This window comes from Bos javanicus, chromosome 26 (genome assembly GCF_032452875.1).
Source record: "Bos javanicus breed banteng chromosome 26, ARS-OSU_banteng_1.0, whole genome shotgun sequence".
In the NCBI taxonomy this organism is placed as follows: Eukaryota; Metazoa; Chordata; class Mammalia; order Artiodactyla; family Bovidae; genus Bos; species Bos javanicus.
Genome location: NC_083893.1, coordinates 41,858,147 through 41,874,481, shown reverse-complemented (window position 1 = coordinate 41,874,481; position 16,335 = coordinate 41,858,147). Strand labels below are relative to the sequence as shown.

Genomic DNA, 16,335 nt, shown 5'->3' with positions numbered 1-16,335 from the left:
TTCATAAAGCTCAGTATGACCTGGAAGGAGAGGAACTGAGACCCAGAGAGACCAAGGGACTTGTCCACATCCCAGGGTGCCAGTGGCAGAAGCAGGACCAGTCTGATATCTTGGCTGCCTGGTCTTAAGAGGCCTCCTGTGTCACTCAGGGCAAAGGCAGGTAAACAGCCCCCCATCTGCTCCAGGTGTGGGTCACAATTGGTGGGGCAGCTGGAGTACATGTCAGCCTGTGTGTGGTGTGTCCACAAGGGAGAAGGGTGTGCATATGTTGGCATTTATTCTATACTTATACCAAGACCCACATGGTTCAGACTAGTGAGGGTGTTACAGTTATAAGAACCCAGAAGAGCTCCTTGTTGAAAACATGCATCAGAATCTCAACACGAGGAGGATATATAAGCCAACTTTCTACCAGGCATTTATCCAAGGAAATGAAAAGATGTCCACACAGAATACTGTGTATGAATATTCATAGTTGCCTTATTCTATCAAAGAGTGGTAAAAACCCAAATGTCCATCCATCCATCCGTCGTCCAATGCATAAATTAAACATGGTCTGTCTATACAATGGAAGTCATTCTCCCATTTAAAGGAACAGCAAGTCAATTGCCTTTCAAGGACCATTACAATTACATACCAACCAGGAGAACACGATGTCCATATTCCTGAAGGTAAGCAACTCTGAGTTTTATTAAATTTTTCAGAATTCCTTGCAGATTAGAAACGCTCATAAATCAACTTTTAAAATGTGCATTTCTCCAAATTTCAGTAATTTGGTCTCTTTTCCATGTGTCTTTAGCTCGATGCTAGGCCTTTGGTGACATGCATGTTCTTGCATATCTTTGGGCCAGTTTCTATTAGTATTGCATCACTCACTTTTCCTTATGGGTTGTAGAAACTTCCTGTTCTAAGTCATATCTTTCTTTACAGAAGCCCTAATGGGTTCACAGTGGGAGAAACATTCCACCTCAAGCAGAGCCCAGGGAAGCTGCCTGAGCCATCTGGTCACTCAAGCTCTCCTGAGGAGTAGGCTGATTAGACAGGGTCTCCCTCTCAGAAAACAATGCTGGTTCTGCGCCGGTGGTTAAGCTCCCTGGTTGTGACTATGATAACATGCAATAATTCCTCACAGTTCCCCTTCCATCTAGAATCTCTCTTTCCTCATCATTTCCAGGTTCCTTTCACACTCCACTACACACAGAATGCTTCCTGGCCCTGGTCTGTGGAGAGGCCAAGGAGCTGCCCATGGATGGAAGTACCTGGATGGAGGGAATGCGGGAACCATGGAAGGAAGGCAGTTCCTCATCTTACCTCCCAGCCCAAGCAGCCTGTCTTCATCCTACGTCATCCCACATCAGGCTCGCTGTCCTCCCCTGCAGTGTCCGTGCAGCGCTGCGGCTGCCTGGGGTGAAAAAACCAGTCTCTTTTCTAAGGGCACTCAGGAATCAAAGTCTCAGGTTCCTAAATTCACAACAGCCTCTGGAGAAAATTTATGGGGTAACAGCAGCTTTTGAGGACTTCCGTCTCTCAGATGGTTGTCCCAAACCTCATACCTGGTTTCTGAGGTTCCTAAACAAGCCTGGTCTCCTTGCTTCTAGCCCCTTCCCCGTGGACTGCTCCCTGGCACACCTCTCCTCTCCTCTCCATGAGATGCACTGGGTGTCTGCACCTGGCTCAAAGACCCTCTAAGTACCTCCCTCTCCATCAGAGCTTCCCAGCTGCTCTCTTTCTAGACCGTCCCATGGGTAGGCATCATCTCCTTCTCAGTGACCATGCTTTTATTCTCAGGGAGGAGCTGAAGGGTCTGCTGGGCATTTTGTAAGCTGCCTTCCCAGAATCACAGGTTTATTCAGCATTTGTTCCCCTTGCATGTGTCACAGGCCTTGGGAGAAGCTGATCCCAGACCCAGCTCCAAGGACTGGCCTCAGTGGTGAAGGAGGTGGTGTGAGTGTCCCCAGGAAGCTCCCCATCCTGGCGATGTGCAGGAATGAGCATGTCCCCAGGTGAAGGGACAGGGGAGGTCTGGCTGCAGGGGAGGTGGGAGAGGTCTGCTCCACGTCCTCCCCACTGAGGGTGAGGCCAAGTCACAAGGGAGGCAGAGCAAGAGGATGGTGGGCTGCCAGCCCAGAGCCGCTGGGCAAGCTCACCCCAAAGCCCCTCCCTTCCAGCTCCAGGAAGGAGCTGCCCGTCCTTGTGGTTGAAGGCGTTTGGGATGGCATGTCAGTCTTTTGAAGGAGGAAATATCCTCACCCCTTCAAGGTGCCATGAATCCCAGAACAAAAAAGTGTTCCTAAAATTTCTTAGAGAGTCTTAAAAAAAGAAATACATTCTATCCCCTTTTTGAATCCCCAAGCTGGCAAACCTGCTCCAGCTCTGTTTTGGTGTGTGTGTTTGTGTAGAGTAAAAGCAAAAATTTCAAATCCTGCAACAGAAAATTGACCAAGGGTGATGCCAGCCATTCTGTACTGCTCGTAATGTAATGGAATTCTTTCCAAAGACTCATCAGTAAAGAAGCCGTCTTGCTAGGTGTTTTTCATAGCTGCACTTTATGATGTTAAGCTTGTACCCGTCAGTGAGTGGTTTCTAAGAGTTTTATTTGACATCATTAATAGTTACAGAATTTTGTTTCATTTGTTTTGAATCTATTGATGTGTCATTATAGATTTTATGTTTATTCTGTTAACATGACAAGTTCCTCTAAATAGGTTTTTGGTGTATCGTTGTACTCTTGGGATAAATCCTTATGCTTTACAAATATTATCACACTACTAAGTCCAGTTTCTAAAACTGTATTCTATTTCATTTTTTGCTCTTTTATTGACATCCATGTTCTTGAATTAGATTGCATGACATTTTCTTTCCTGTATTGTTCTTTCCCATTACTCGTATCAGATTATACTTACATCAGATTATTCTAAATTTATAAAATGAGCTGGGTACCCTTTTCACTTCCTCAAGATATCTTGGAAAAGTTAAAGGTCATCGAAACAGTGATTTTCATTGTTAAACTCCCTGGAACTATCAACTTTCTGAAAAGAAATCTTCTCATTATTAATTCCATTTTTTTTTAATTATGAAAGTATGATAACATATTTACAGGAGATTTGGAAAATGTAGAACAAAGTTTTATATAGGTTATGTTCAGCTCAGCCTAGAATGGAAGAAATATGATTCCCAAATTAACCTGTGTGAAGACTGGCTGGAAAGAAATGCAGTACTTTACAGGATCATTGAAAATGCATGTGTGAACCTATACTCATTCACTCATTCATTCATTTAAGAATTGCAACTTGGACATTGGAGTCCCACAGTGGTACAGCCACACAAGGAATAAACAAATGATAAGTTAAATGACCCAGGGATTTATACAAGGTAAGTGAGGGGGGAAAAGGAGCGAGATCCCTGCACCTAAGAGGTGTCAAGAAGATGATAAGGTAACATTAGCCCTCAATCTGAACCATGGTATCCTATATGGGGGTGGGGGGGGCGGTTCTGGCAGAGGGCATGTGAGTCAAAAGGTTTGGACAGATGCGATCCTGGCAGATGAGATCATGTGACAAAGGCATGGAGTTGCCCCAAATTCTTCAGTCTCCAAAACTCAGTATGTGATGGTCCAGCATTGAAAGGAGCAGAGGGGAGAAGAGGTTAGAAGGGAGGGAAGCTCAGAAAAGGAAAGATTTTGGAAAACTAGGCTAAAGTGGGTAAACTTTATCCTGAAGACAGAGATCCAGAGAAGGGTTTTCAACAGGAAGTGCCAATGGAATCAGATGTGTTTAGACGCGTGTGCTGGATGGTGAACTGGAAGAGACCAGGGTGGGATCTTTCCTAAAATCTACAACATCAGCAAAGAAGCCCCACCTCCAGGGAACTCACCTGAGGAAGGGAGACTCCAACACGGCTTCTGAGCTGGTCTCCTCAGGATGGTCCAGATAGACGAGTGCTGCTCTCAGGGGAGCTGATGACCCTGCCCAAGTCTGGGGAGAGACTCTACATCCCCCACCTGACGAGTGGTGCTCTCAGGGGAGCTGATGACCCTGCCCAAGTCTGGGAGGAGACTCTACACCCCCACCTCTCCAAAGAGAACAAGGTAACACAGAGGAGGATCCGGTGTGCCCTCGTGTGTGGGGTTTGTGTCACGCAGGCAGATATTATGCTTCTTGGTCCTCCTAACATCTTGGCCTCTGGTAAAATGCAGCATCAAAACCTGAATCTGGGAATATTACTAAGCCATAAAAAAGCACAAATTTGAGTCAGTTCTAGTGAGGTGGATGACCCTAGAGCCTGTTAGAGAGAGTGAAGAAAGTCAGAAAGAGAAAAATAAATATTGTATATTAGCACATGTATATATGGGATTTAGCTTCCAAGGTCAGACGAGATTGGCCACGTTCAGGATGGCATGGGCATATCAAACCCATCAATCCTAAAGAAAATCAGTCCTGGATGTTCACTGGAAGGACTGATGCTGAAGCTGAAGCTCCAATACTTTGGCCACCAGATGTGAAGAACTGACTAGTTGGAAAGGACTCTGGTGCTGGGAAAACTGAAGGCAGGAGAAGGGAACAACAGAGGGTGAGATGGTTGGATGGCATCACCAACTCAATGGATAAGAGTTTGAGCAAGCTCTGGGAATTGGTGATAGACAGGGAAGCCTGGCATGCTGCAGTCCATGGAGTCGCAGAATTGGATATGACTGAGTGACTGAACTGAAACTGATGGGATTTGGGGCTTGGGTTCACATGGTAAAGAATCTGCCTGCTAATGCAGGAGACCTGGGTTTGATCCCTGGGTCTGGAAGATCCCCTGGAGAAGGGAATGGCAACCCACTCTAGTATTCTTGCCTGAAAAATTACATGGACAGAGGAGCCTGGCAGCCTACAGTCTATGGGTTTGCAAAGAGTTGGACATGCTGCAGCAACTAACACTTTACTTATGGGATCTAGAAAAATGGTATAGATGAACCCAGTGGAGATGCAGATATAGAGACTGGACCTGTGGACACAGTGGCACAGGGAGAGAGTGGGACGAATGCAGAAAGTAGCATCAACATATATACACTAACACGTGTAAAATGGGTAGCTGGAGAGAAGTTGCTCTATAACATGGGAAGCCCAGTCTGGTGCTCGGTGAGGACCTAAAGGGCTAGGATGGAGGAGGGGAGGGAGGCTCACGAAGGAGGAGATATATGTAAAATTACGGCTGATTCATGCTGTTGTATGGCAGAAACCAGCACAACATTGTAAACATTAAAAACCAAATAGCAAATGAAGCAACTGACAAACAACTAATCTCAAAAATATACAAGCAACTCCTACAGCTCAACTCCAGAAAAATAAACGACCCAATCAAAAAATGGGCCAAAGAACTAAATAGACATTTCTCCAAAGAAGACATACAGATGGCTAACAAACACATGAAAAGATGCTCAACATCACTCATTATCAGAGAAATGCAAATCAAAACCACTATGATGTACCATTTCACACCAGTCAGAATGGCTGCGATCCAAAAGTCTACAAATAATAAATGCTGGAGAGGGTGTGGAGAAAAGGGAACCCTCTTACACTGTTGGTGGGAATGCAAACTAGTACAGCCACTATGGAGAACAGTGTGGAGATTCCTTAAAAAACTGGAAATAGAACTGCCTTATGATCCAGCAATCCCACTGCTGGGCATACACACTGAGGAAACCAGAAGGGAAAGAGACACGTGTACCCCAATGTTCATCGCAGCACTGTTTATAATAGCCAGGACATGGAAGCAACCTAGATGTCCATCAGCAGATGAATGGATAAGAAAGCTGAGGTACATATACACAAAGGAGTATTACTCAGCCATTAAAAAGAATACATTTGAATCAGTTCTAATGAGGTGGATGAAACTGGAGCCTATTATACAGAGTGAAGTAAGCCAGAAGGAAAAACATAAATACAGTATACTAATGCATATATATGGAATTTAGAAAGATGGTAACAATAACCCGGTGTACGAGACAGCAAAAGAGACACTGATGTATAGAACAGTCTTATGGACTCTGTGGGAGAGGGAGAGGGTGGGAAGATTTGGGAGAATGACATTGAAACATGTAAAATATCATGTAAGAAATGAGTTGCCAGTCCAGGTTCGATGCACGATACTGGATGCTTGGGGCTAGTGCACTGGGACGACCCAGAGGGATGGTATGGGGAGGGAGGAGGGAGGAGGGTTCAGGATGGGGAACACATGTATACCTGTGGCCGATTCATTTTGATATTTGGAAAAACTAATACAATTATGTAAAGTTTAAAAATAAAATAAAGTTAAAAAATAAAAAATAAAAAAAAATAAAAACCAACCAACCAACCAACCAACCAACCAACAAAAACCCCTGAATCTGATGATCCCACAAACAAAACATGTTTTATTCTTTGCATATCTTTTAAAGACACCCGAATGTAGTTCTAGTTGGCCAGTGGGCATTTGAAGAAATTTAATGTATCACCATCAAATATTCTTTATCACCAACCACATTGTCAGAAAGTTTAGCAGAAAGATGCTCCAATGTCTCTACTCTGTCTTAGAGGTTTATCTTGGGCACAAGAGGGAAATAGTAAATAGGCAAAGTAACTATCCAAAGACAGGCCTCAAAAAATAAAAACCTCTATGATTTTAAAGAACTTCAGAAGAGGTTCCTGTCATTCTCACTGATGTCTGATTCTCTAACCTGTGACATGAGGACATTTAGAGTAAAAGAACAAATCAAGACCAGGTAAAGAGACTTTATTCAAAATGATTATAATAACAAGTGGAATGATCCAACAACAAGACTGGCAAGTATCGAAAACTCAGGAATAAGGAATCTTTCTTTGCAGGGAAGAGACAGAAAGCTGGAAAGGATGGAGGAGACTGGATGGGACAAGCAGATGTGATCAGATAGGTGACCAGGATGTGTCTCTCCTCGTGGTCAGCTGATTCCAGAAGAGTCTTCCAGCAAGATTGTTTTCATCTGCAACACTTGTCCACTCTTAGGTGTGAGCACGATCACTAAGCTGTGGATGGAGAACTTAACTAGAGTTTGGTTAAGTCAGTTACACAGGGGCATCCCTCATAGCTCAGCTGGTAAAGAATCCGCCTGCAATGCAGGAGACCCTGGTTCAATACCTGGGTTGGGAAGATACCCTGGAGAAGGCATGGGCTACCCACTCCAGTATTTGTGGACTTCCCTTTTGGCTTGGGGCGCTTCCCTAGTGGCTTAGACGGTAAAAGCATCTGCCATGATGCGGGAGACCCGGGTTCAATCCCTGGGTCAGGAAGATCCCCTGGAGAAGGAAAGGACAACACACTCCAGTATTCTTCCCTGGAAAATTCCATGGATGGAGGATCCTTATAGGCTACAATCCATGGGGTCACAAGAGTCAGACATGACTGAGTGATTTCACTTTCACTTTCTTGCCCTTGTGGCTCAGCTGGTAAGGAATCCGCCTGCAATGCAGGAGACCTGGGTTCAATCCCTGGGTTAGGCAGATCCCCTAGAGAAGGAAAAGGCTACCCACTCCAGTATTCTGGCCTGGAGATTTCAGTGGACTGTACAGTCCATGGGGTCGCAAAGAGTCGGACATGACTGAGTGACTTTCACTTCACTTCAATTAAACAAGCATTTTCTTCCCATTGATAAGTGGGGGAAAAGTTTAGCTGATCATTAATGAGAAAAAAGAAACAGTTTTGAGAAACTGTCTGATTTGCCCTAGGTGACACATGTATACATTTGTACGCATAAATGTTTGGTGAACATAATATACATTTTGTGTAGTAAATGGCGAATATCCATCCTGCTATATCTATATCCTAAGATATATATGTGCGTTATATCTACATATCTGGTAAATATATGCGTTTTATATAGTATACTATGTAGTACACATTTTAAATGTACACACTAGAAATGCTTAAGGTTATAAGATCCAGAAAGGGAAATTTTCTATTTGGGAGGAATATGGGACATAATCAAAGGGAAGAGTAAAATTTGAAAAGAATTTTCATATGGGTCTTTCCAATTCCACTATCTCAGATGCAGAATGTTGAGAATGAGCGGGTGGATGTCTCTGGAGAGACTCACTGGGTCATCCTGACTCTCGCTCACCCAGTGATGATCATGCAGAACTTAGATTCCACCTTATTTCAGCAGTCATGTAACAGCCACATGCCCAAGTGGCCACAGAGCCACGCACGGACAGGAGAGGGCACTTCAGCAGACCCCTGTCCATCTCACCTACCTGATGGACGCCCGTAGTAAAATATATCAAAAGAAGATACTGGCTGGTTGGAACTTCTGTAGTACTTCACGGTGATGACATTGGAAGAAGATCGAAACACCAGGTGTCCCCCTGAACAGAACTTCCCAAATGTAGTACTGTCTGGCAGCCCGTCTGTGATTTCCACATACTCTTCATTACAGTTGAGGCTGTTGGAGCAGAGGGAAGGGCAGGCATCAGCCTTGGGAATCGTGGTCCCTCCGGCAGGCAGCCTCCCCAGTCCAGACCCCACACAATCACACAGCTTTGTGCACCAGACTTCCCAGGCTGGTGCCCACGGGGAAGGAGACTCATCCTTCAGGAGTGGGTGGTGGCCACCCAGGACCCTCGCTCCCACAGGGGCTGCAGGTGACTCCTTGCCTCCGGGGCAACCCCCCTGACGGGGCTCAGGGAAGCCCGCCCAGGACTCTGGGATCAGGAGCCATGGGAGGGCACAGTACAACCAACCCTGAGGACCGTTTCCTTGGGCACAAGCACGGAGTCAGGTGAGGCCCAGACAGGCGTGTGTGATGCCACTCCTGCTTCACCCTCTGCACCCCTGGCACAGGGGGCCCAGCACCCCTTCTTGGCCTCCAGGATCTACAGAGGCGAGAGGGCCGTCCAGCTCTCCCTGCTGTGGGCAAAGTGCACACTCGGGGTGTCACACTCCTGCTGAGGTCTCTGTCTCCTCCTCCTGCCCATCAGACCTGACCCCACCCTGTCTTCCTCTCTCAGCCACCAGCGTGTGTCCCACCCAGGAGCGAGGCTGGAGCCTCCCTGGGCTAAAACGAGACACGGAAGGGACATCTCACCAGGACACACACTCAGCTCCCTCTATACTAGCTCGCTCTTGGACTCACTCCTTCCTAGTCCCATATCCAAAACTTGTCTTGGGGAGTGTCAAAGAGACAATAATGAAAACTTTTAGAATAATCTATCCCTCTGATCCTAACAGAAATGGTGATGTAGGAAATGCCTCCCTCCTTCAGCCCTGGCGTGTGGGTTTGGTAGATGGTCTGAGCCCTGCTGTGAGGCAGGCATCTCCAGGTTGTCCTCCTCACATGGAGCAGCTCCTCCGCCTAGTGGGAGACCTGATCTCACAGAAGGACACGGCCCTCAGCTATAAGATGATAGAACTAATCTCAGCCTCCCCTGACGGTGACCTTTATTCCACAAATGAGAATGTCACTTCCAGGTTGAAATATATGAAGAATAACCTGCTACAGAAATGGTGTAACTATTGCTACTTTGGAAATACCTTCTGGAGCATTATAACTTCCTTCATACTTTCAAACATTTATTAGATCTTTCATTCAGTTATTCACTCCTAGGTAAAACAAGCAAACAAGCAATAGACACGCATCCTAGGAGAGACAAACTCAGACGTCAGCAGGAGTGATGTTATGCTGTCAGTCCCCCAGAGTTTTGCACGGATTAATGGATGGGGCACAAATGCGAGAAAGATCTGCCCAGCTGTGGACAGAGTCAGAGCAGGGGTTTCTGGTGCGATGGAAAAGTTCTTCTTCCAGTGAACTCGTGAACTAGGAAATGAGGACCCTAAGCAGCAGATGATGAGTCTGGGAGAGGTGGAAGGTGCCTTCCAGGTAGAGGGGACAGTGTGAGCAAAGGCTCAGAGCTGCCCAACCGTCTGATGGGTCCACAGCTCAGTGTGTGCTGGCTCAGCTCAGAGAGGGGGCAGAGGGGAGAAGAGGTTAGAAGGGAGGGGAGATCAGGGGTCCCCTGGAGGGATCTGAAAGCCATGCAAGGAGGGTCAGCTCTATGCAGAGGGTAGGGGGCCATGCACGGTCATCAGCAGGAGTGAGCTGGAGTCAGGATGTGTCTGGATGTGTGTGCTGGGTGGTGCAGGGGAAACAGAAAGGGGCAAAAAGGGACACCTTCCCATAAAACCACACCATCAGCAAAGAACACTCAACTGAGCACTGACCTGAGAAATGGAATTGTCAGTACAATTCTATAACCTCTCTCCAAGAGGATGGTCCAGGTACACTTTGGCTCCCATGAGGAATAGCTGGAGATCCTCCCAGAGAAGTTTCTGCGGACTCCCCCACATTTTCTAGCGTCTACAACAGAAGGCAGTTTTCTTGGTGCCCAGAGGCTGTGACAACCCCTGGGTTGGAGGGCGGGGGTTGCTGTACCATTCTTGGGGCCCACACCATCATTAAACCTTGTGATTTCCGGATTCCAGAAATCACAAATCAACATCAATGATCCAAGTCTAATGACCTCCAAAAAAGTGATTTTGATGTTTTACTCTTTTAAACATCATAAAGGGAACCATACCCATCACTGAAATTTGTTTTGACCCCTGGAAACAGATATATTTAATCCCTCTTCAGCAAATAAATCTTTATCATCAACAGCATGGTCAGACTGAAAGTCAAAAGGTGCACACAAACCCCTCCTTCTGGGTGCTGTGTGTCTCTTCCCAGTGAAGCCTGAGAAATAGCAAAGGAACAGCCTGAGGAGCCAGACCCCTCAGAGCCATGAAAACCCACTCACTGTGCAGACCTGCAGGGAGCACCGGGACCCACTCAGTGACGCTCAGGCTCCACATCTGTACGTGAGGATAAAAGGAGCATTTTCCTTCGGGCATTTGGATCTAATGAGCTCCTGGTTGGAAGGTGCTCAGCCAGTGCCTGGGCCTGGAAACCTCTAGAGCACACAGCACATCTCTGGTCAGCTGCACCCTCTGACCCGGTCCATCACGATATCCTCACTCCCTCTCCCTGTGAAGCTCTCATCTCTGACCCTGAAGATGGTGATGTCCCCCAGCCATTAGGAGGCGGCTCCATCCTCCTTGGCCACCTGCTTCATGGAGATGTGGCCCCTTCCTCCTCCCCGCAACCCCCAGTGAGGCTTCTCCTGATTTTGGAAGATGCGGTGGGGTGGAGAGAAGGAATGAGGCAGACGGGGCGTCCTCAGAGGTCAGGAGAGACTGGAGTTAGGGATTGTGATGACGGAGCCAGGCTGTGAAGTACAGAAAGCTATGTTCTTTTGGTAACGGGTACGTACATCTCCCTTGTAGAGAAGCCACTTGCACCTGAACTTTAAGGCTCATCTCTACGTGATGAGGGGAAGTGGTGAAATCACATCGTCTACACTTACCTTCATCCGATTCTGTTGAAACCGTTGTGGCTGAAAGGTAGCAAAACAGAAAACATCGTGAAAATGAGAGGTTACAGAGGGGTCAGGGTAAGAGAATGGAAAACGCACAACCCAGTGACGACGAGCCGTGTGCCAAGGGATGGCCGTGAGAGGAGAGAAATGCTTCGCTGCCTCCACCCTGGGGACCGTCCTGGTCACACAGGGGAAGGGCAGAGGGACGGCCTTCGAAGGCTAGCCCATTCAGCTTGATGTCTTTGTTTTCCCCAGATCTACTCAGTTTAGGGCCAACGTTCTCTCTCTGCAGCCAGAGTTGGAAGAGTCAGCCCCCGGGAAGGTGACCACCTTGTCCCTTTAGCCTAGGGTTATCCAGGTCTCAGCACTGAACCACCTTCTCCCAGAAAATGTCTCAGTCCCGGCCAAACGAAGAGAGTAGTTCACCCAACTAGGACATGAATGTTTCTCATTAATCCTTTGGTGGTGAATTTGATGTTGTATTGAACACATTGAGTAAAATTTTCAGTTAAGGAGAAGTGAACCATCTTACTTTGTAGAAGCTTCACTGTATCAGGGACCTGAGTTAGGTGCATGGATCCAGGGCCCTGCTTTCAATCACGTGGCCTCCCAGAGTGGACCTGCACTGTGGCTTATCTTCACGATACAACAATCAGGCGTAGCAAAGCTTAAGAATATCTGATTCTTGGCCCTCGTCACAGCCCTGTGGGGATGAGAGATGCATGGCTTTGGACAAGTCATTTTCTCTCCTTAAGCCTCAATCCATTCATCTCTAAAATGGAAATGAACAGTAAGAGCCTCCTTGGTTCCAGAGGACAGTCCACACACACATAGCTCAGTGCCTGGTGCAGGGATGCTCCTCACTAGGGACCCTGCCACTCATTCATTTCCTTTCCCGTAGAAACTGCTTTCCTTGGTAAATAGAAATCAGCAAGCCCTCTGGAAACTATTTGACATAAACGTCAACCAGGACACTGGAGTCCATCCCCACCTACCCTTCCTGAGTCTGAAGTGTCATTGGATTGGGGGCACAGTTACTTTCAAATTTCTTTTGATATTGATTTCTAACATAATTCCACAGTGATAAGAGAACAGACTATGATTTCAACACCTTTAGACCATGAAAGTTTTGTACCTTGTCTTATGTCCCTGGATATGTTCCAGTGTCTCCTAGTTTATCGTCTATAGGAACCTGAATAGAATTGGTATCTTACTGTTGTGTGAAAACTGTATAAATCTTAATTATGCTGAATTGGTTCACAGGGCTTCTCAGGTCTGTTATATTCTTTTACTTCTCTGTATATTCTTTCTATTAATTTTGAGAGTTTGATATTAAAACTCCAATGAAACATCTTATTTATTTTAAAAAATAACTGTAATAGATAGCGGAACTATATGTAACTTTGTTCTGTATTTTCCAAGTCTCCTATAAATGTGTTATCATACTTTCATAGAGGGATGGTATGGGGAGGGAGGTGGGAGGGGGTTCAGGATTGGGAACACGTGTACATCCGTGGTGGATTCATGATGATATATGGCAAAACCAATACAATACTGTAAAGTAATTAGCCTCTAATTAAAATAAATTTAAATTCAAAAAAATAAATAAAAATTAAAATATAAAAAAAAATCCTCCCCACCCTGGGGCATCCATCACAGTCTGCTTAGGAAGACACAGATTAAGGTTTGCCTGAAAGCAGGCCTCAGGGACAGAAGCAGAAATCATTCCTGTCCCTTCAGGTGACATATCTGGCCTGGACCTACACATACAGTGACCTCCTCTGATCTAGAGTCTGAGGTCCCGACTTTGAAGCAGGGGAACAAACAGCCCCTTGTAGGAGTTCAAGACACATCACCCCAAAACATGCCATCTTGATCTACTGACGATTTGAACTGAAGGCACTTGAGAAACAGCAGAAGCAGGAGGGGCTCTGATGGACCTATTTCTACCTACAAGGCGCCCATGAAGTGTCCCAGGAGAAGGGCTGCCCCTCCTCACCCCCACCCCGGGCCTCATCACAGGAGCCTGGGATGGACCCTGAGAAGGATCTGGGCGCACACACTGACTGCACGACCCTCTCCTTCCGCTCGGCCCCCACTCAGCTCCTAGTTGTGACCCACCATTGACTGTAGGGAGAGAAGCGGGGAGGGAAGAAAGAGCCTAGTCATGGGGACAGTCCCTGATAGGAAGTGTGAGGGGCAAAGATGAGCAGCGGAGGAAAAACAGGGAGAGGGGAGGGAAGCTGAGTGAGGCGAGAGGAAAAGAGGAGACGGAGCTGAAAAGGGCAGAGGAGGAATCACAAAATGCGACAGACAGAGAGACCCAGGAAGGAGGAGACAGATTTCCCTGAAGAAATGGCTGCCTTCCTATTCTTTCCCACCAGCACTGGGAACCAGCATGAGTAGTGAGTCCCTCAGTCGTGTCAGACTCTTTGAGACGCCATGGGCTGTAGCCCACCAGGCTCCTGTGTCCAAGGAATTTTCCAGGCAAGAATACTGGAGCAGGTTGCCATTGCCTTCTCCAAGGGATCTTCTCAACCCAGGGATCGAACCCGCATCTCTTGAGTTTCCTGCATTGGCAGGCAGATTCTTTACCACTAGCGCCACCTGGGGAGCCCAAACCAGCGTGGGCCCCTCTGTGTTCAGTGCAGGCCCAACGGCTAGCCCCTTGAAGGATTATGACTACCTGTCAGGATGGCCTCAGCCCTGCTGGGAGCTGCTGCTCCTGCTGGTCATTCCTGAGCTCATGTTGCTGCCACGTCTCATTCCCAGGGGCAGAGGCAGAGCAACCCACTTGTCCAGGGGCTTCTCCAGGGGCCCCTGCTTCCCCTTAGATGCCACCCTCCAATCAGGTCCAGCCAGGGTCCCACCTCCAGCACCCACACTGGTCACACATCCAAGACCCCTGAAAAGCTGACCACGACTGGTTCACTTCATCCAGATGTGGGTGAGGGCTGGCTGTCCCGCAGGGCATCCCAGGCGAGTGAAAGTCACTCAGTCGTGCCCAACTATTTGCGACCTCGTGGACTATACAGTCCATGGAGTTCTCTGGGCCAGAATACTGGAGTGGGTAGCCTTTCCCTTCTCCAGGGGATCTTCCTAACCCAGGGATTGAAGCCAGGTCTCCCGCATTGCAGGCAGATTCTTTACCAGCTCAGCCACCAGGGAAGCATCCCAGGGGACATTGGTTAAGGCAGAGGGGCCCAGGGAATGCGTGCCAGAACAAGGACAGACAGCCCAGAAAATGCTTAAAAGTCATTATATGCTCAGCCCTGGGTCACGGCCATGCTGCTGAACCCTCCTCCTCCAGGCCAGGCTGAGGGTGGCATCTCCTTGGAGGAAGGCAGCTTGCAGATCCTCTTCCGTGGCAACAAGCAAACTGCACAGAATCTCTAGGTTGAACAGGAAGCAGAGAGGCCTGGGGGCAAGGGGCTGGGGGCCAGGCTTTACCTGTGCTGAGCAGCAAGGCCCAAGGGATGACGCTGGGCAGCTTCATCTTCGCAGCCTGGCACCAGCCTCAGCAGTGAGCCTGGCCCTGGAGGCCTGGGGCTATATACACACAGCAGCTGACACCTGACCTCCTCCTCCCCTGGAGCTCAGCTCAGCAAGGCTGCGGGAGCCCCGGGTTCTCTAGGAGAAGCGGGCTGCCTGCTGCTTCCCCCTTGTCTATGTCAGAGATTTTCTGTGTCCTTTCCCACCCAGACTGGGAAATGATGGCCTGTTTCTTCTCTCCCTCTCCTGTTTTTGTGGTCCTTGATGAAGGTTGGCAAATTAGCCACAGACCACCAGGATGCCCTGTTTTCAGGGCCCTCTTCCCTGGGGTTCAGCTGCAGCATATCCACCTCTAGTTACTTCATAAACCTCAGTATGACTTGGATGGAGAGGAACTGAGACCCAGAGAGACCAAGGGACTTGCCCACATCCCAGGGTGCCAGTGGCAGAAGCAGGACCAGTCTGATATCTTGGCTGCCTGGTCTTAAGAGCCCTCCTGTGTCACTCAGGGCAGAGGCAGGTAAACAGCCCCCCACCTGCTCCAGGTGCCGGTCATGATTGGTGGGGCAGCTGGACTACATGTCAGCCTGTGTGTGGTGTGTCCACAAGGGTGACCTGGACACACATGTCGGAATTCTTTCTGTTTATGATATAAAGACCACGTGGCTCAGTCCGATGAGTGTCAAAGTTGTGAGAACCCAGCAGAAGCCCCTGTGGAAGACAGTCTAGCAGGTTCTCAAATGTTCCACACTAGTTTGTATATGGGCCCAGGTTTCTACCAGGTATTTACCAAGGAAATGAAAACATGCGTCCACACAGAGAATTGTGCATGAATATTCATGGCAGCGTTATTCATTAGAGACAGAGTGAAAAAAATCCAAATTTCCATCATCTGATAAATAAATAAAACATGGTCCATCCCTAAAATGATAACCATTCAGCCACCAAAAGGAATGGCAGCCCACTGGCCTTCCAAGCATCATTACCAGCTATATACACACCAACCAGGAGAAGCCGATGTCCAGTTTCCTGATTAAACAGCTCTGAATTTTACCAAGTCTTTCAAAACATCTTGGTGATTACCATTGTTTGAAATAATATCTTCTATTAAAATGTGCATTTCTCCAACTCCAGTGCATTTGGCCACTTCTCCAGTGTTTCTAGTCCAACCCCACTTCTTCTGAGAAATGTCTGTTCATATATATCTTTGAGCCAAGCTTTTATTACTGTTGCATCACTCACTTTTCCTTATGAGTTGTAGAACTTCCTGCTCTTTCTAACTCATACCTTTCTTTACAGGAGCCCTAATGGGCTCCCAGTGGGAGGGACATTCCACCTCCAGCAGAACACAGGGAAGCTGTCTGAGCCATCTGCTCACTCAAGCTCTTCTGGCTGATGAGAGGAGGAAGTTTATTGGACAGGGTCTCCCTCTCAGAAA

The 16,335-nt window shown here is 47.5% G+C and overlaps 1 protein-coding gene and 1 long non-coding RNA gene across 4 annotated transcripts; one reads left to right on the top strand and one right to left on the bottom strand.

The window, feature by feature from the left end:
* The first annotated feature begins 18 nt into the window (after positions 1-18).
* Positions 19-5,271, top strand: LOC133239508 (uncharacterized). Its single transcript, XR_009733857.1, has 2 exons — positions 19-671; positions 1,175-5,271. It is a non-coding gene; the product is annotated as an uncharacterized LOC133239508 (long non-coding RNA).
* A 1,464-nt stretch (positions 5,272-6,735) lies between these two features.
* LOC133239503 (carbohydrate-binding protein AQN-1-like) lies at positions 6,736-15,064 on the bottom strand. Of its 3 annotated transcripts, XM_061403770.1 has the most exons (6): positions 14,856-14,921; positions 11,938-12,108; positions 11,394-11,423; positions 10,213-10,348; positions 8,250-8,437; positions 6,736-7,039 (listed from the first exon to the last, which is right to left on the bottom strand). In XM_061403770.1, the coding sequence occupies exons 2-6, from the start codon at positions 11,978-11,980 to the stop codon at positions 7,002-7,004; spliced, it is 435 nt and encodes a 144-aa protein (XP_061259754.1). In that variant the 5' UTR covers positions 11,981-12,108; positions 14,856-14,921; the 3' UTR covers positions 6,736-7,001. The 3 variants fall into 3 exon arrangements, with proteins under 3 accessions (XP_061259754.1, XP_061259753.1, XP_061259755.1); XM_061403769.1 differs by lacking the exon at positions 11,938-12,108 and having other exon boundaries at positions 14,856-15,064; XM_061403771.1 differs by lacking the exon at positions 11,938-12,108 and having other exon boundaries at positions 6,736-7,025; positions 14,856-15,061.
* Between the last annotated feature and the right edge of the window lie 1,271 nt (positions 15,065-16,335).